At 30.5% G+C, this 20,710-nt stretch overlaps 2 protein-coding genes across 2 annotated transcripts; both read right to left on the reverse strand.

Moving 5' to 3' along the window:
* Nucleotides 1-9,362: 9,362 nt before the first annotated feature.
* On the reverse strand, nucleotides 9,363-11,504 carry LOC111408565 (ATP-dependent DNA helicase PIF1-like). The gene is made up of 4 exons (XM_023038313.1): nucleotides 10,766-11,504; nucleotides 10,311-10,675; nucleotides 9,590-9,726; nucleotides 9,363-9,498 (listed from the first exon to the last, which is right to left on the reverse strand). Exons 1-4 carry the CDS (start codon nucleotides 11,502-11,504, stop codon nucleotides 9,363-9,365), a joined length of 1,377 nt encoding a protein of 458 aa, XP_022894081.1.
* Nucleotides 11,505-11,532: 28 nt separating this feature from the next.
* Nucleotides 11,533-14,556, reverse strand: LOC111408566. The gene is made up of 3 exons (XM_023038314.1): nucleotides 13,441-14,556; nucleotides 12,371-13,397; nucleotides 11,533-12,095 (listed from the first exon to the last, which is right to left on the reverse strand). Exons 1-3 carry the CDS (start codon nucleotides 14,554-14,556, stop codon nucleotides 11,533-11,535), a joined length of 2,706 nt encoding a protein of 901 aa, XP_022894082.1.
* Between the last annotated feature and the right edge of the window lie 6,154 nt (nucleotides 14,557-20,710).

Raw genomic sequence — 20,710 nt, forward strand, 5'->3', positions numbered from 1 at the left:
AACTATTTATTTTCATACAATGACTTTAGATAATATAGAATTTGTTGTTTGTTTTCACATACTTTGCACAAACACAGTTTCATATACAAAATAAAATTAAGGTAAATTTTTTTTCTATTTTTTTTTTACGCTTTGTGTCTCTTGAAACTAGTATATTCTTTTTCCAGGTAACTTTTTCTTTTCTATTTTCTCTCTCTTCCAGCCTTCACACCCACTCATTAAATTAAAAAATGGTGTTTTGACTTTTATACCCTTTTCATTTGATTTAAATGCAATCCATGTGTATAATTAACGAAAGGAACAAACGAAATGGATGGAAAGGACCAACTTCGCAAAAAAATGTTGAAATAGGGTTGTAAATGCAAAATTTAAAACGATAGGGATGATTTCACAATGAATGCAAACGATGGGGATGTTTTGTGTCAATTACCCTAAATTTTCGCTATTTAATTTTATCTCTAGACTTCTTTCGATATGAATATTAAAATATATATTTTTATTGAAACTATATTTTAATAAATAGATTAATATATCTAGAGTGTCAAAAATAATTTGGAAGTAAATAAAGTAAAAACGAAAATGTATAATCGTAAAAAGAACTTATTTTATGTAAAAAAAAAAAAAGAAAAAAAATTCTTGTATTTTTTTAAACAACAAGAATAGTTATTTTCAATAATATAATTTATCTACTTTTGTAACCCGTGAACCTGTTTTAACAAGAATTTGTCTATTTTTAGTACCTCTTGTCAAATCGTGTGTTTGGCCCCCACGAAAGTATTTTATTATTTCATCCATTTTTCAATCCTCTTTACTGACAAAGATCGCCCCATCTTTGTTTGATTTCTGAAGATATATTTTGACATTATAACACGTTTTCGTGAAATTCAATGAGATCTACAGCCTTTGAGTCATGTAATTCAGACATTGTTGCCGTGTCAGTGGAGGGTGCAGTCATTAATGCAGCATAGAATTACAATGTTACCCCCTTCTTTGTCCCATGTAGTGCAAAAAACAAGAGATTTCTTTGTTCTTTTCAGCCAAAAGTTGGTTTGGAAAAAGGAAATGGACGCTGCGAAATAAAAAAAGAAGGTTGAATAATTTAAATGCATGTGAAAAAATAGTGCACTGTGTTATTCTATGTAATAATAGGAGTACAGGTATGGCACATGGGGCCTACCCTCTTTTAAAATGTGGCAAATGAATTGTCCTCTTTCAAAATGAGGCAAATAATATTTTCACAGGGGGCTAAAAGAATAAGAATGAAAAGTACATTTTTTCTAGCCTATATAATTATGTGTTTTCAATATTTACTTATAAGAATTTTTAGCCTTCCAAATTTGCATATCTTACTCAAGTCTTGTTGCTGCTTCACTGAAACAGGTCTTTATCTATTTACTCTCTTATATTTTACGTCTTATATTTTAATTGTATAGTTTTAAGTTATAACTTATTCGAACATCGACTGATTTGAACAAAAAAAATCTATAGATGCACACAATCTCTTATTCCTTTTATTATAATGTTATAAAAACTTTTTCAATCATTCATATGAAAAAAATATGTACATATTATCGCTGTAAAAATTGTACAACTGCAGTGCTTCAAAATGGATGTTCCACGTCATTTTTACGTAACTATCAGTAATTCCCTCAATCACGGCATCAATCTGGTTAGTCATACAATATTATTATTTTTTAGCTGGAATGAATTTTTCTCATATTTTACTTATAGTTTTCGTCCGTATATATTTGTTTATAGATGATTCCTAGAGCGTTTGCGAAAGAATGGAGACATGAATTCGGCGATACAGTACATGTAATTGCGTACGATGGTATAATTGAGACAATTAAATTACAAACAGTTAATGGGAACTTTTATTTAGCTTTTGGATGGGAGCAATTTTTCGATCATCACAATTTACACGATGGTTATTACCTAACATTTGAATATACCAAAAATTCGACATTTAACGTGATCATAATGGATGATTCTGGGTTAGAAGTGAAATATGAGTCAGACGTCTCAGAAGAAGGTGAAGAAAGCAACAATTCGAATATGAATAATCCTGTATTCGAAGTGAAGTTAACACCCCGTAAATATGGTCATCGAAAAATTGTAATTTTCCTTTTGAATAAATATTTTCATTCTATAGTTATACTAAGTTTATAATTATGACCTCAAGACTAATAATTCATTCATGGCATTGCAGTATATACCGGGAAGATTCGCCAGCTAGCATTTACCAAAGTTCGTGCGTAGTGTAAAAATTCTCGACTGTTTATATCAAAATTAGGATATCACCACAAATTTAAGGACAAATGGTGTGATACGATGTCTCACTATAGGATGGGCACATTTTCTCTCCATGAAGGAATTAGAAATGGGTGATACATGCGTATTTGAACTACTGAACAACGAACCTCCGAAATTTTTAGTGTACAAAAAAAAATCACAGTGATAGAAGTTTGACAAGACTATGAGATTTTTTCATTTCAACTTGTTTTTCGTTTTGGCTATTTTTGTATGCAATCATAATGTTTCACTACAAATTTTATGTCCATCTAATTTATTACTATCTAATCTTTTTGGATCTAATTTATTTACGTACTTATATATTTTAGCAACATTTAAATAACTTTTAATTTTAAAATCATAAAACACTATAAACCTAGTAAATACGTTCAAAACTATTATGAAATATGGAAAGAAATATTAAAAAAAACTTTGAAGGGTTATGACAAGGACCTAAGATATATTGATATACGCTTTAATAATTAGATTATGTCAAGTCGATTATCAATTACCCAATCTAATTATTAGTCTTTTATCACTAAAAACAAAAGACTGCACTATCTATGTAAAATCACAGATTAGCTAATAAATTAGGAATATTTTTCCTATTACCTGTTGTGCATGCATTTTATCTCCGTCCGAGATTCGATAAATATGTATGGACACAATGGCCATATTGCCCATCTAATTATTCTCAATAAGTTAAGTATCATTTTCAGTGTGATGACATTTGTGATAGAGGATGAAAACAAACATGTCTCTTTCTTGCAGGGAAAAGATAAATGCCAAAAAAAGAAAGAATCTTGCAAAATGATAAATGCCAAATGTAATTAATGTTAGTAACTATTTCACCAACCTACTTTATTTCTTCACCTCAAATTCATAACTCATTTTTCATCTACATCTTCAATTCATTCATCTCAAAGCTCAAACTAATTATAGTGTGGAATTAAGCAACAAATCCTACGGTAAGTTGATTTTTATGAATAATGTTATTTATATGAATAACTTACTATTTTTAGTCATTGATATTTGTGAAAGAAAGGTGAAGTTTGTGTCGAAAATGAAGTTGGTGATAAGAAAAGTAAGTGGGGAAGTGCCCGCACGCGGTGGTATGGGAGTCCCCGCTTGCAATACCCCACGCAGATTTGTGCGGGGGATTCCCCGCACCAATACATTGGTGTGGGGACTCCCCGATCTTTTTTTTCTGTTTTTAAAGTTAAATTATAATTTTTTTATATAAATTGGAGACAAAATCTCAGAATTAGAAATATATATTAAATCTGATAATTGATATGCATTGACAGTAATTTTTTTTTCCAGCTTACACGATATATATGATATATACTTATATGAAATCACGAAGATATGTTGGTATATGTTATGACACTTTTCATTTCTATTATTTGTGCAGATGTCTCTAGATTTTATACTGTCACCAAAACAATGATTCTCTGGTACTATCACTCAATACCCCAATTACCAATATGTAAAAGATTTTATAGCATTGCTTCAAGCAGATGAGCAATCACTTTTAATCTCTAGTGATAGCAGTTTTTATGGATTTCTTTAAGGATTTATGTATAGAGATGAAGAGCAACAATTCAACAGTAAACTTATACATGAATTTATAATGTGGTTTGTTGACTGCGGTAAAAAGAATAAAGTGTGGGTGAGGTTGGACGATCATTTTGCTCGTTTTGGCTTGCAATAATTTTGTCTCATCACAGGATTACCTTGTCATGAATAATTTGTTAATCTTGATCCCAACAATTCTCGATTTAGAGATCAATATTTTAAAGGCAAAAAAAGAATTAACATGAGAATGCTTTACGATGCATTCCAATTGCGTGAACATCTAGAGGATAAATTAAAATTGGAATTGGTGATGTTGGTAGAAAATGTTTTGACACCAACGGATAAATATATTGATTACAGAACTTTAGGCATGGTTGAACAACTAAATGACTTTTTACTGTATCCTTGGGGCCATAAGGCATGCTTTGTTTTGTTGAAGTCGTTACAACAATCACATATTGAAAGAGTACAAAGAATGCAACAGTCTGGCCAAAATGAATGTAAATATATACTACATGGATATCCCCTTGCCTTTTAGGTAATTTTTTAAAAATTTATTTACTCTATATTTTGATTTTACACGTATTTACTATTGATTTTGAATTCTCTATTGTAGTTTTGGATATATGAAGCATTTCCTCAAATTGAAGACAAATTTGGACGACGCATGTATAAGACATCATAGGCTCCAAGAATGCATAAATGGGAGTCAAAAAAAATTGAGTCAGAGAAGAGTAAAGCAATTTTTCACTACCCAAGAGGTATGATAAATTTAGATATACATTTGACTATCAATTATCTAATTATTTAATAGTGGGAGAGGAAAGTATTATAATTTTTTATTATATTTGTAGATTGAAGTATTTGCAGTGTTAGCACCCACTGAAAAAAGAATTGGACAAAGTTTGGTATATGACTTTATCATTACCAACTGGTAACCAACATACTATTTTGGATGGCATCGTTGGTAGAGAATTTGAGAATGCACATCAACAAATTCCACAACATATGGACGAGGAACAAATTCCAGAATGTATGGACGAGCAACAAATAGGTGTTGCTGGTAGTTCAATAGCGAAGACTTCAATTGGACTTCAAGAGTCTGGTTGTTCTTCTCTTGATTTCAACTATGTAATAAGGGAAGAAATGGAAGAAATGTTCAGTATGTATAGGCAGCATGTAGTGTCAGATATGTCTGGCTTATGTCATAATCTAAAGACAAACATAGTTGATGAATCAAGAAGACAGGAAGCAGAAACTCTTCAAAACCAGAGACAAATGTTTGAACAACATCAAAAATGGTACGAAGATCAACACGAGGGTTTGGGCTTCCAATCTGGCATGCATTCCCATCATACTGCTCAAGAAACAAAAGAAGAAGATGCTTGTTATCAAGCATTTCTTGATCAACAGAAAGAAATGTTTCAACAACAACAGAAATGGCATGAACAGCAGTATCAAGGAATGCTTCAACAACAACAAAAATGACATGAAGATCAGTATCTGGGAATGTAGTCTTATATAAACAACAATTTTGCTTCCATGCAGTCTTATATGGACAGTAACTTTGCTTTAATGACCACTTACATTGACGACAAAAACGAAAATGTGATGAATTGATTAGATGATTTGGAATCAAAACTGGAAATTATTGCTTGTTCACAACTGCAGGATGTTCCTGGTTCTAATAGTGGTTAGAAAGCACCAGTTCAACAAATTCCATCGGTGGGAACATCCAGAAAAGAAAAGAAAAATAAGAAAATAAAGTATTCAGGTTATCTGTTAGAAGATTATCTCATGGAAAGATATACAACAATAAGAGAGTGGGTGTTGCGCCATCCATCTAGGTAAGAAATTTGATTGTATTTTATCAATTATATTACATTGATTTAGTATTAATTTAAACTACATTATATACATATAGTGCATACTGGAAGATTGTAGGAACTGACAACTTATATGGAGGAGATACACTAAAAACAATAATGAATGCAACCAAAGATATCAATATTGCAATTAGTGAAGTTTATAACTCTAGCTGAATTAATTTATTATGCTTAACATATCTAATTTATTTCTATTTATTGTATTAGCATATAGAAATGGAATTAAAGCTATTGAGAGAGTTGATCAATGAAGGTTGCAATCCTATTTCCAAAGAATATGCAATTCTGGACTTCAAATTTGAACATGAATGTGCTGCCCAATTGATGTGGCAACATAATGTAATGGAAGAATGTTTTAGCCATTCTCAAAAGGATTTATTAACTGCAACTTTACAACAATACATGAATGGCGATTTTTCGGTGGGTGGGAGTTCATGGATAGCTAGCAACTATTTATTAATTCCATGTTCATATACGACAAAAAATTGGTATCTCTGTTTTGTTAATTTTTTGGAATGGAAAACTCAAATATATGATTGTAGTGAGGAGTCTCATACACCAGAAGAAATCAAGGAACAAATAAAGTCATTAGTTGAAATAGTCCAAATTTTATTGAAATCTAGCAATTTTTCTTCTAGGAGACTGGATTTGAGGAAGCATAGAAACAAAAGGCTCAATTTGGAAATTATACTTACCTACCTTGCGCAAATAACGAGTATGTAATCAATGCATTTAAATTGACAACATTAATTCTTTCTTGATTTATGATTTTACCTTCTATTATTTATTTTGTTTAACAGAAAACAATTCTTTCATACAGGACAAATTCTCTAGTTTTTTTACTTAAATACATAGAATGCTTTGTTTTAAACTATCCATTAGAAACAGTTCAAGCAGACTGGATGAGTATATATAGAAGAAAGCTTGTAGTAGACATTTGTTATAATCAATATTTTCTACATCCCAGTAGTTCCTGATTAGTTTTTGATTGTAAATGTGAAAAATTTGTAATATGTAAACAAATTGAAATTAACTTAAGGTTATTTTTGGTGCAACTACATAAATTCAAAATTTAAAAGTGAAAAATTATGCATGGATATTTTAACTGTTTATTTACTTTGAATAAAGTAAATGAAAGACAATATTTCAATTTTTGATTGTAAATGTGAAGAATTTGTAATATATAAACAATTTGAAATTACCTTAAGGTTATTTTTGGTGTAATACGTAAATTCAAAATTTAAAAGTGAAAAATTGTGCATGGATATTCAAAATTTGTATGGATGTTTTTCTCCACATTTTCTTGTTTTTTTTTTCACTTGGGGTGTTTTTATCATCTAAATCTATCAAATATGTCACGAAGATGATGTCAAATCTATAATTTGACGAATTAGACTCAATTTGGAATGCTCTCAAGTACAATGCTCAAGGAGTATCCTTCATTTTTTGAAGAATAACTTCAAATTTTGTCTATGCATCCTGTATGTCAATGATGTATACTCTATTAATATTATGATGTAAAAAAAAGGAATAAATGTAGTCTATGAAACTGTCGATGAGATAATTAACTGCTGGATAAACATAAAAATTAAACATTATTGGATAGGAATATCATCAGTAAAAAAATATTTCATAGACGGATTAGAGTCCTATTGTTATGGTTTTTTTTATAAACCATAAATATTGGAGATTCCCTATTTAATAGTTCAAATACACATGTATCGCCAATTTGTAGCTGCTTGTCGGCCAGAAAATCTGCCCAACCTACACTAAGTCAGCGCATTACACCATTTTCTCTTAAATTTGCGGTGATATCCCAGTAGTGAAGTAAAGAGTCGAGTATTCGAACATTTTGCACATGTCTTGGCAAATGGTGTTTTGCAAACCTTCCTGATATAGACTGGAAAACACGGATTAATGATTTACTAATATTAAGAATGATGTGGAATAGGTAAATACAGAATGACGTATTAAAAATAACACCTTTAATTTCTCGATGGTTATTATGATCCAGTGTAAGTTTTACTTCAAACGCAGGATTATCCATATTTAAATCATCATCTTCTTCTTCATAATTTGAGCCATATGTAATCTCTGCTCTAGAATGATCAAATATCCTCATATTCAACATTGAGTTTCCATTAGATTCAAATATTAGAACATAACCATCCTGTAAGTTATGATGATTGAAAAACTCTTCCCATCCATTAGCCAAATATATTTCTCCGTCAATTCTTTTAACAGTACTGTGATGATTATACCATCATATGCAGTTAATCGTAGTGTGTTACCTATTTCTGGTTCCCAGTAATTGATAAAAGATGTAGGAAGCATCTACAAATACGAAAAAAATATAAGTTGTACATTAATATTAATAAAAGATTATAAAAAATCTGAAAAAAGAAATTATTATATAAATTACAAAACGAATGTTATGATTTAGTGAAACATCGATGATTTTGGAGAAGCTATTTGGCACATCCATTTTTATGTCTACTAAATTTAGAAAGAATTACATAAATCATATGATTTAAAACACAATTAAAATATTGGAAATTAGATATTATGTAAAACTAAAAATCTATCTAAAAAGTAAGAAAAAAATAATAGACAACACCTGAATTTTTTGAGCAAAGTTGGGCTGGTGTAACTTGCAGGTAAAAATATTTAAATTGTTTTGGTGAGAACAAATGGTATGTGAAAGTATTTAAGCTAAAGAAATGTACGTTGCTTTTTTCAATGATTTGACGAGAGGTTTACATGTGAATAGACAAAGTATTCCCACAGTTGTAGAAATAGACATAATATGTGTAGTGGTTTTGACACCTTATTACAGGATTCTCGTGACTTTGCAAGATTTGTAATGTTTTGCAAGATTTTGTGGGAACAAAAAATGAAAGAAAGAGGTAATACTTTTTTGTTTCTTGTATTAATTTTTAACCAAAACAAGATATATTTTATTTAAAATTTCATTTTAGTGAGGATGTGCTGACTACCTCGCACAATTATGTGCGGCTGTATAGACACAGTTTGTGCGGGGCTACCCGTACAAATGGTATAGGCTACCATTTGTACGGGGTAGCCCCGCACCCGCACAAGGGTAGCTATCTTGCACAATTATGTGCATTTTTGTGAGGTGTAGCCCCGCACATTCACCGTGTGCAAATGGGAAAATAGAAATCTTTAAACGGGAAAATAGACATTTTCACACAGCAAGTCAGCACCAAATTCCCGTGAAAGTTGAAAATAGGAGTTTCTTACATTTTGTTAATACTTGAGTGTGGAAGAAAAAAAATTGTTAATAATTGTGCGGGTGCGACACACCACACATTTTCTGCAGTCTCACCCGGCACATTTGTACGTGTGTCTATATATATATATATATATATAAGGTTTTTTTATTTCTTTTGTTGTTAATGATATTGTTTAATGATAGTTTCATACCTATACTAATTTTCAATTTTATGATTAGTTTTCATTAAGCACTATTGTTTTGCTAGTTGTTTATCAACGTGAATTTCAACTTACCATCTTAAAAAGTTTTAGCTTTGATAACTAAATATAAAAAATCATGTCACTTACAAAATAAGTTTCTATAGGTATAGATTACTTGGATGAAAATAGATCTAAATAGAAGACAAAAATAAATACAAGATTTATCAACAAAGCTTGCAACAATAATTGATGGTATCTAGCACCCATAAAGCAAACCAAACACCCTGATGTATATATCATTTCTAATCTAGACAGTTTAAACACTATATGATTTAAAAGAAGAGAATAGTTGTTTCCAAAAACTTCTCAAATAGCTCAATCATTATCCACTCCATCACAAGTTATCTTTAAATCTGAAGACTTGAAAGCTTGGTTTGCCATAGGTAACCAATTTTTGAAAAGAGTGTGCTCCAATAATTTTCCTATGCACCAACATTTCCTTGACTTTCTTCACATAAATTTGAATGTCCATGTACTGCATAAATTAAATTGATTTAGATACTCTGAAAAAAAAATGTTTTGAAGTAAAATGTCATTTATTTTTTGAATAACTTCAAAATGCTAATCAGTTAGAATTCTTACAAAAATGATCCACTCCATTCCATTCATCAACTTCTAGAATAATCTAACGTCTGCATTGTAGTTGGAAAAAAAAAATTTCATTTAGCATAGTCGACAGAGAAATCACGGACAAAAAAAAGAAATTCCAATAAATCGAACATAGACCTATAAAGAGGTGTAGTTGTATGAATGTATGAACGAAAGAACCTCCTTGTACACAACATTTTTAGTACATGAGTTGTGCGAATGATTTTCATTGGACGGTTTGAGTAGAACTTTAATAGATCTGCTTGTTTTTGCTCTTGACAGTGCTACATATAATTAACCATGGCAGAAAACTGGTTCTGGTAGGTACAAACCCACGAAATCAAGTGTTTGACCCTGTGCTTTATTTATTGTCATTGCAAAGCATGGTCTAATTGGGAATTGAGTCCTTTTAAATGGAATCGTAGTTCGATCAGTTTTAAGAGGTATGAAAGGGACCCTAGGTAAGAAAACTTGTTTTCTACGATATTCACCAGTTGTGATTTCAGCAAGAATGACATTTCTCTCAAATTTTCGACAGGCAAGGCTTGTTCCATTGCATAACCCCTCGGAAGGATTGATATTTCGTAATAACATTACAGGACAATTCATTTTCAGTTTCAACTCATGAGGTGGAATACCATTAGGTGTCAAAGTATTCAAGAAGTCTTCCTGTAGGCTTTGTTCTAATTTCTCAATTGCTTCATCAAAACTATAGTATGTGAAACTTTGATCGGGAATTTGTTCAAGCAAAAGTCCATTAATGTAGTCAACACATTCATTCGTAGGTGTAAGAATAACACGATTGACCATCATATATAAATGATCAGCATATGTGTCTATATTGGGAAACACACATTATATCAATTTTTTTAAAGACGTAATTTCATCTTCGAATGGTAGAACTATACTATTTGGTAGTTTAATACAGTTGCAAGTATGTTCTTCTTCTGTTCCACCTCTAATTCGAAGTAAGTATTCACAAAAAATGGGATCAGACTTCGCTCTCATATTTTCAACCAGTGCTAAATGTACAAAAGAAGGCCACAAATATGAGTAAATCATGCTAGCCTTTATTATGTCTTCTTTGTTTCCCTTAAGTACGACTGGTGGAATCTGTTTAAAATCTCCTTCTAAAACTATTACTTTTCCACCAAAAGGCAAGTTACAATCAGTAATATCTCTAAGCATTTTGTCTAGAGATTCTACAATACAACGATTTACCATAGGTGCCTCATCCCAAATTATTAGCCTACACATTTTCAATAAAGTTCCTAATGCCGATTGCTTGCTAATAGAGCAGTTGACTTCACCTACAGTTTCTAGAGAGATTTTAAATCTTGAATGAGCAGTTCGACCTTCGGGCAATAAAGATGCAGCCACTCCGGACGATGCAGTTGCTAAAACTACAAAATGACGACATCTGACACCAGCCAAGAGTGCTCTATATAAAAAAGTTTTTCCTGTCCCACTCGAACCGTCGATAAAAAAATTTCCACTTGATTCATCTTGTACTTTTTCCATAATTGTATTATATGCAAATCGTTGTTCTTTATTTAACGTTGCTGCACAACTAAAGTTTCTTTCAATAACCAATTTCGTTGTTTCCTCTGCAACCATTCTCATCAATCTTTCATCGTTGTCTATATTTACGTTAAATGATTCCATAATCGTTTATATTTTTACCAAGTGATTCTCAAATAGAACTTATATCCTCTAAAGCTCGTACCTCGACAACTTCAACGAGCATATTTTCATTTACATAATCATCTCTCATATAAGGCTTAAATTTATTCCACAGTAATTTAGGATTATTTGGATTACACATTGTAAGAAGCGTAGAAAAAAGACGTCTTAAAGAATGAGGCATTTCGTAAATAATATCTTCAGATAAACATTCTTGATAACGAGTATCTCCATTTAATAAACCATAGAGAAGCGCAGCTTCACGAAATGTACCAAAATCTGCCCCATTGAAAGTCCTTAGATCATCAAACGATATTGGACCTCTAATATGATTAAGAAGAAGATGAAGAAAATATCGTTCTCCTTCAGATGGATTTACCGAGACAATTCTTCCCACAAAAATTTGCTTCTTTCTAGGTGTCCATGTTTTGTTAGATGCATTCCAAACAAAATGCGTTGAGAAATCTCGATACAAAAGCGTTCGAGCAAATTCATTTATTTTATTTACTCGAAAAAACTCAGTTAACATAGTTTTTCTCGTATTTTCATTCTCAATAACAGAAGATAACTTGTCTGTATTTTGTAAGTTACACATTGATGATCTTCAATATGAAGTTGTAAAGCACAAACAACTAGATATATTTCTGATAAATTGAAAGTAAAAATCCTCCACATAGCTTCAGGTGGAGATATCCATCTAGCATATTGGTAAGTAGAAATTTCATCAATGTCTTTGTCTATGTTATTTTTGCATACCAAAAAATTAATACGATCATGTCCTTTGTAAACATATTTTTGTAAATATTTAACAGATTTAATAGAAGAACATACTTCAACATCGATATTACAGTCGAATTTTGCACTTAAATAAGGATTATATGGCACAACCCATTGATTGTCTAACATTTTACTTCTCACTCTAACATAAATACCATTATCACGCCGCCTATACAGTGGGTACGAATTATCTCCAAATATAGTACTATTACAATAATCCTTTGGATATTTATTTTTACAACTATTTTTCTCGATGCATATGTTTTTAGGATTTAGATTTCCACAAGGACCATGCATATTGTGCTTTACAATAACTGAATGAAGATAAGGATGTATATTTTTATCAAGAATTTCACAAGATACTATTTTATCAACTTGTTTAGTGGAAGAAATTTTATGACTACAGTTAAAAATCAACAATAGATGTGAATGAGGGAGACATCTTTTTTGAAATTCAATCACGTATATATGAGCTATAATAGTACCAAAAATATATCTCTTGTATAAATCATTTTTAAGTTCTTCTAATTTTGCTCTAAATACACGTACAATAAGATCAGGTCGATTTTGAACCTCATCATTATGTTTTAATTCTTGCTTAATTTCTGGCCAATTTGGATTACATGTTATAGTTATAAACAAATCTGATTTTCCATAACGTTGGACAAGAGCTATAGCATCTAAATACCTCCTTAGCATATCTCTAGGTCCACATGTAAAGGATTGTGGTAAAACAAATTTCTTTCCAATTTTGTACCCTCTCGTTTCTCCATTATGTATACTGTCTACGATACCTTGATAAAGTTCAGCACGAATTTGTTTCTGATTACTACGAAAATAATCTAATCTAGATGTCTCTATTTTAACATACATATCCACAACATATTGTTGAAAAAGTCTACCAGGGTGAAGCAACACAGACTTATCAGAAGGCCTAATTTGTAACTTATACGAATAGTACTCACGACATGATACCTGGGACCGTTTCTTCCTCGTATCCTTCAGCACTACATAAGCGAGAATGAATAAAATTTTATATTTACTTTCAATATCACATTTGTAGAAGTATAATAGACACAAGAAACTATATAAGCAAACCTACAGCCTATTTTTCAATAATTTAAGTCGTAGAATTTATTACATTAGGATCAACGATATTGTCCACAAACTGTGCAATATGAGAAGATTTTTGTTCGTATCTTAGAATGACTTCATGCCAACCACATTCACCCAAAGGAAAGAGCAAAGGATATTGTAGAGGATCATAACAACCATAATAATAATGAACCCTATGCGAATCACCAGAATGACCATATATAGTAATATCACGAACGCGAATATTTGTATTTTTATCATCCTCAACCCATATAGCAGCTACTTGAGATGTCGACAGAGTATTAAAGACTCTCTGATCGAGTCCTACATGGCATCTTATTTGAATTTTATGCTCATGTAAATCAGTTCTATTGCTTAAAGACCTAAAAAATTTACTATACGGATTTACCTTCAAGATTTCAATTAGAAGAAATAAAATAGATTCTACCAGGTGTTCTGAAGTTTTCATACGGTTTTCTAGTTCATTAACTGTATCATAAAAATATAATTGGATATAACAAGGTGTATTATTATCCGGCATAAGTTGATTTACATAATGATACACTTGTCCCTGAATTCTAAATATGTAGATACATTTGTATGCTTTAAACTGTTCTTTATCGTACTTTACACCAAATGAAGTGAACACAAAGTGGTTATTATATGAACGTGCATATTTTTTAAATTCAATAGATACAGGCTCTTTAGACGTAAATAAAGTATACAATTCATCCGATGAATCAAGCATAAAAAGTTTCACCTTTCCATTAGAACAACAAAAACCTTTAGTCTCTCTATACAATTTGTGTGCACCACAATGCTTACAATAAGCACAAGTTGGTAATACATATGCAGTTGCTGGTACACTTAACAAATTAGAACTTCCATGTAATTCAGAATCAAAAGTATTTATGATTTCTTCATTCGAAGTAGATGCCTTAGAATGTATTATATATTCATGCACAGAATCAACTTTAGAAGTATTATTTGTAGATAACATACGATCATTTATTCTTTTACGACGATCAATACTTACAGTTTCATTTCGATATCTCCTATCCGCCTGCCTTCGATTTTGTTGTTGCCAAATGAATGCATTATATGATTGACTTGTGCTTTGGGGCAAAGTTTGAAGATCAAAACGACCAGATTCTTTATTCATAGATTTTTCGAAAGAATCCATGAAAACAATGAACTGACCTCTGATTTCAATAATAGAAGAAATTATGAATTTAATTAAAAACCAACCAATAATGATAATATTACATTAAACACAGTATAAACTAAATTGACTGAACTCAAATACATATTCGAAAACATTCCGCAAATCAACAATCCTCTTCGAAAATGCACATAAAAAAGAACTATAAACTGGACGATAACAATCAAACATTCCTATACCAAACTGTTGTAATCTTCATTAAACATAAACAACAACTTAAACTTCTCATGTAGATAACGGTAAAGAAAGAAAGACGTAGTCAAGTTGTATATACAGAACAAAAAAATTATATTACATTACTTAAACCTGAAAGAAATAGTAAGAAATAAATACATACGAAAGAAAAAAATAAAACCTTCATAGCTATATCCAACAAATAAAGAAAAATTTACTTACATTTTCATGTATATACAGAAAGAATAACATATCTCACATTACGTAGGAAAATATGAGCGAAACTAAATTTTCATCTGTAGACAGAATAAAAAACAACATATTTTAAATAAATAAAAAAATAAAAAGCACAAACAAAAACTAAAATTTCCAAGGACATACCCAAACACAATCGTTACAAATTCCATGATTTTCTTCTCCAAGATCGAGATGAGGACTAAACAAATTTTTTTCATACAGAAAGAAAGAAGAGTATCGAATGTTTTAAATATGGAAAGTTCTTTCGTAGATGGAAGCTTAAATTTTTTGGATACAAATCAATCCAATTGAAGGAAGGAAAGAGACTAGATAACTTGAGAAAGTGATAGATAATACATTACTTTATATATTTTTTATATCTTCTTTTATTTATTATATTAAATGAAAAAGACAAACCATTTGAACCAAACATTTCAAACCAATTCAATGTGAAAACGTACGAGACAAAAATACCATTCTGAGTTTTTTTTTTTTTTTAACAAGAAGCTATACAATTTCCACCAATCCATCGGAAAAGAAGTAAAAAAATATAATAAATACAAACAATTAAAATTGAAATCATTTTAATCGAGCAATTTAGAAAAAAAAAGAAAAAATTTATACTCGTAAGTAACTTGGAGCAAACTTTGTACTCATAAGTAACTATTTACATTTTACAAATATATACTTAAAAATCGAAGTTCATATTTTTCACTTATAAATACCTTTACAATTACATTTTTCAAAAAATCGAAGTTACAATTACAATTTTTTTTAACTTTGATCTGAAATAATTTTTACCAATTTTTTTACCTACTACTATAATAGTAAGTAACTCTTTACATTTTAGATTCTAAATCTCTTATATATAATTGCAAAAGCTACTAATATATATTTATAAAAAAATGTTAACTTAAAATTTGTGAAGTATAAATATTTAGATTTATTTAGTTTATTAAATTAAATATTAATAACAAGATTACACTATAAGTAAAAAAATCAGCTAAAGTTATTTAAAAGTAATAAAAAAATTGTAATGGTAAATGTTAATTATAGGTAAAAAATATAAACATTAACATTTGTAAATAAATATTTAAATATATTTAATTGTTTAAAATTAAATATATTAATAAAAGAATTTACCAAAAAAAAAACAAAAACAAAAAAAACAAAAAACGTGTCAATCCTCCGTGCACAGAGGACATGATCCTCCGTGCACGGAGGTTTACTATATGTTGCTTTTTTCTTTTTTTCTTTTTTTTGCTTTTTTAAATTTATGTTTTTGTGTTCATTTTCAGTTTCCTTACGGGATATCAAACGAAGTCGAAATATTACATTCTTAATATCATATTAAAATACTCGTGAGATAGAATTGCAAGTCGTTAACGGTGCATGAAACGGCTAATTGTACCAAATGTTACGGGACGTCAAAATAGGCATTTTCAAAGTATATTTCGAAATTTTTGATAACAAGCTAACTCTATAAATCCATCGACCATTATACGATAGTCGAATCGATAAATGTTTTACATTCTCTCGAAACTCATTTCAAGAAATATATCATAGATGTAAATTAGTATCGAAAATAGTTAAACAGATATTAAACATATGTGTTAAAAAAATGCGTATAAATCATTTTTTCTTTAAAAAATTAATTATTTTATTACTATTTATTATTTCTTCGCAACAATTTTCTCAATATATCATTTTGCTCAAGAAAAATTATGGGGTACGACATAATTTTTTTCTCCATACACTAAGTGAATATATATATATATAACATTTTTTTTACGATAATTTTGTTTTATTAATATAATTTTCAAATTTAAATATATAAGATATGATCGATAGTTAATACCGTGAGAATTAGGAGAAAGAGTATGGTGTGTCAAAATTAATATAATTTTCAAAATTTAAATATATAAGATATTGTTGATAGTTAATAGCGTGAGAATTAGGAGAAACAGCATGGTGTGTCAGATTCAAAGCAACAGAGAAATATTACAGTGGACAATAGCGTGTGACAAAAGTCCTACAGTATTTTTGAATAACATTTTTCCTGTTGCTAAACTAGTTTTTAAACCAGTTAAGCGTGAAAACGAGTGTAACAAAAATGAACAGTAAACCCTCATTCTCTCTTTTATGGTAGTGTAGATATATGCGTCTTCTTCTCGCATGCGCTCTCTGTCTCTCTGCCGTCTTCTTCCTTTTTTAATTTCCCAAGCCGCGGTGACTGTTTTTGTATATGATAGTAATCAATTCAGCCCCTTAATTCTCCCCAAAGTTGGATCAGTTTCTGTGCGTGAATTTAGATAATAAAACCAACCAACCACTTTATTGATTGACACGTTTAATTCCAACTTCCTCAAATTCAGAGCAAATTCCCTTCCTTTTCCTCAACTGCCACCACTTTTGTGTATATAGATATAATATATTTCAGCCCTAGGCAACCCTCACGTGTATATATATTAAATCTGGAAGTAACTGGCTTCAAGGTGTGAAAATCTGTTCTGTTTTGCTGGCTTCGAGTGAGCGTGTGTTTGTGTGTATATATAAGCCGGCATTGTCTAGTTCAACGAAGCTTAAGGCCTCTGCCTGGCTTCAAGGTGTGTAATTTTTTTTTTTTTCCAATTGAATTTGCTATTTTCTTGTTTGTTGGCTGGACAGATTGTAATATGCTTGGGAGTATTGGATGGATAGTAATATTTTCTTGGATGGATTGTTTTATATATGTATGGGGGCATATATGTCATTTTGATCTTTTAAAAAACTTTCCGAACCGGTGGATACTAAACCCCCAATCGTGGGTTGGGGAGTTTTAAGAACCGCTACTAAAACCGCTCAAAATCGCTCTGCTCATAAATGTTCAGAACCGTTGCTCTAAAAAAAAAAACGTTCCATAACCGGTATGGTGATACTCCCAAGTAGGTCCTTGGAATAAAATTTCTGATTTGTGAAATGTTAAAATCCCTCCCTGAATTTAGAATTAAGGATTTTAATGATAGGGTTTTGTGTAATTACACTATTGAATTTACTTTCATGGAGAGAGAGAGAGAGAGATTACTATAATTATTATACAGTCTGAGAAGTAGTTTCCGAGGAGGCACGGGTGCTCCGCTGATTTCTCCAACAAAATCCCAGTTCCTACCGGGGTATTATTATAAATGACCTGCTACTATTCATTTTTGATAAAAATGTCTATTATACCCTTAATGAAATAATTTATCATATATTGCACAAGATATCCTTAATTTACTGGGATAGTTTTAAATTCCTCTATTTCTCTCATTTCGAGTTTTAATATATAATTTCATCCTTTGATCTAATAAATTAGCATAATCTGTAATATAATTATCATGTAATTTACTAAGATTATCAAATTCCTTCGATAATATATCCATAATCTCTAATTGAGAATAAATATTTTCTATTTTTTCCATTAATCTATCTAACAGATTATCTAATCCTTTAATTGTATATCCTGGCATTATTCAAATAATTCCTTGCAAACTTTATGAATAATAACATATTTAGATAAGTTTTTTACAAACATGAACAATAATAATCCCTACAATTCTTTCAAGATATTAGAAGAATTCTTTCTAAATTTAACAAAGACAATAATTTTACCTTACTTTTGATCTTTAAATCTGTATTCTTAGAACCGAGTGACCTTCAGGCTCTGAATTTGCAAACTGCTCCCTAAAACGGCATCTTGCCTCAATGGGAATTCTGCTATTTCAGCTTCTTGCCCTCACTGTATCTTTTCTTAGAATTAAGAATAGAGATCTTAAGTAAAGAAAATTCTCTCTTTGTTAAAGTAAGAAAGAGATTATCTTCTTCAATCTATCAAGAATCTATGGGATAGTAAGTTTAGAAACTCATATCTTTCTGATATCAAAAGATTGAGATTTTATTTCTATAATGATTTATACAAGATTTATATTGTATACAAGGGGTTTCCAGAAAAACTGGTTTTGGAAAAAGCTTAAGGAAAGAGAATGGTTTCTAATTTGAGATGATCTATTCTCTCCCAAATACCTCTATTTATACATGATTCAAACTCACTATGATTGATCTATTACATCATTGCATACATCAGATTTTTGAAAAAAGGCTCACATGCCTCTCTATTCTTTTCTTCCTGGGGTCTACATTTTCACATGCATTCTTTGAATTTTCATCAAAGGGACCTCCTTTCTTCTATTATTGCCTTATCATCTTTGGCTTCATATGCAGCTGGCTAGATGCTTTGGTAGTGGTAGGTCCTTTTCTATTTATCAATCCTTCAATTTTGTCTACATGTGGGGCACTCCCTCAATCTGCATGATTCTTGGATTGTTGTTGGACTTCCACTAATTTGATGGGTATCAAATTTTAAGATATATTCCTTCAAAATTGTAGATTTTTCTTTTCCATTGTTTGTAAGGAGGGTCCATCCTTCATATTGGCACAAGCATCTGAATTTTTTATCATATAAGTTCTTTGCAATGTTGTAAAGGACTTTCATCCCCAAAACTCTCCGGGATTTTATCCATGATCTATTGATTTTTGGCAATGGTTTATTATTTCGGCCAACTTCAGTCTGGAAATATCGGCCAACATATCCAATTGTAATGATATGTTCAGCAGGATAATATATCCTTCCATCAACTTCGGGACTTATTGAGTAAAATTTGATATAAATCGATCTCCCTTGGGCAAATTTTGAAACTTCTGCCCTGAATATATCATCAAATTTTTCAATTTCTTTTAAATCTTTTCCCGGATAAATCAAATCCAGAAATCCATAATCTGCTGCCATTTTGACCATGAAAGGGTCCGCATCTTTGGTAATTATTAATCTTGGATAAACATGATCCCCTGATGAAATAAAATAAGATTCATTTTCTTCCAATTCATAAACAATTTTGGCAAATGATCTATATTCTTCTTCTTTTGATGACAAAGGGGTATCATCATCTTCATCAGTTTTGATTCTTATAACTCTTGTATGCTCATCACTATTTTTTATAGTCACCTTCCGGGGACTTGATATGTCTCTTTTGATATTGCTGGGTCCACTGCTGCTTCCTGGCTGTGTACCTGTTTGTATTTTTGAGATTGTATCAATTGGCATTTCCTGTTTGGTATCTAATGACTCGAATTGTGAAGTAATATCAACAATTCTGTCATTCAATTCTTTGGTATATTTGGAATGAGAATTAGAGATTTCCACCAACAATTTGACATTTTGTTGGATAGTTTCTGCCATTTCCTCTAACTGCTCAATTCCAATTTTCATATCTTCAGATTCTTCCATGAGGAATTTCATTCGTCTATTGACGTCTATTAATGAATTTTTGATATTATCCATCTCCAAATTCGATGTTCCTGCTCAAAAAATCTGCAAGATAATTATTTATTCCTTTAATATGAACAATATCAAAATTGTAGAATGATAAATATGCTTGCCATCTGTGTAACCTTCTATATTGAGGTTCCATAGGTAACTTATTTCTAATAAGACCTGCAACTTGAGAATTATCAGTTTCAACAATGAATTTTTTTTAGATAAAAGAAATAATGAAAACTTTTTTATTCCTCTAATAATTGCTAACAATTCTTTCTCATGGGTAGTATAATTTATTTCTGCTTGGTTAAAAGTTCCACTTGAATATCTGCATATTTCATTTAAATCTGT

The sequence above is a fragment of the Olea europaea genome, chromosome 13, assembly GCF_002742605.1.
Source record: "Olea europaea var. sylvestris chromosome 13, O_europaea_v1, whole genome shotgun sequence".
NCBI lineage: Eukaryota > Viridiplantae > Streptophyta > Magnoliopsida > Lamiales > Oleaceae > Olea > Olea europaea.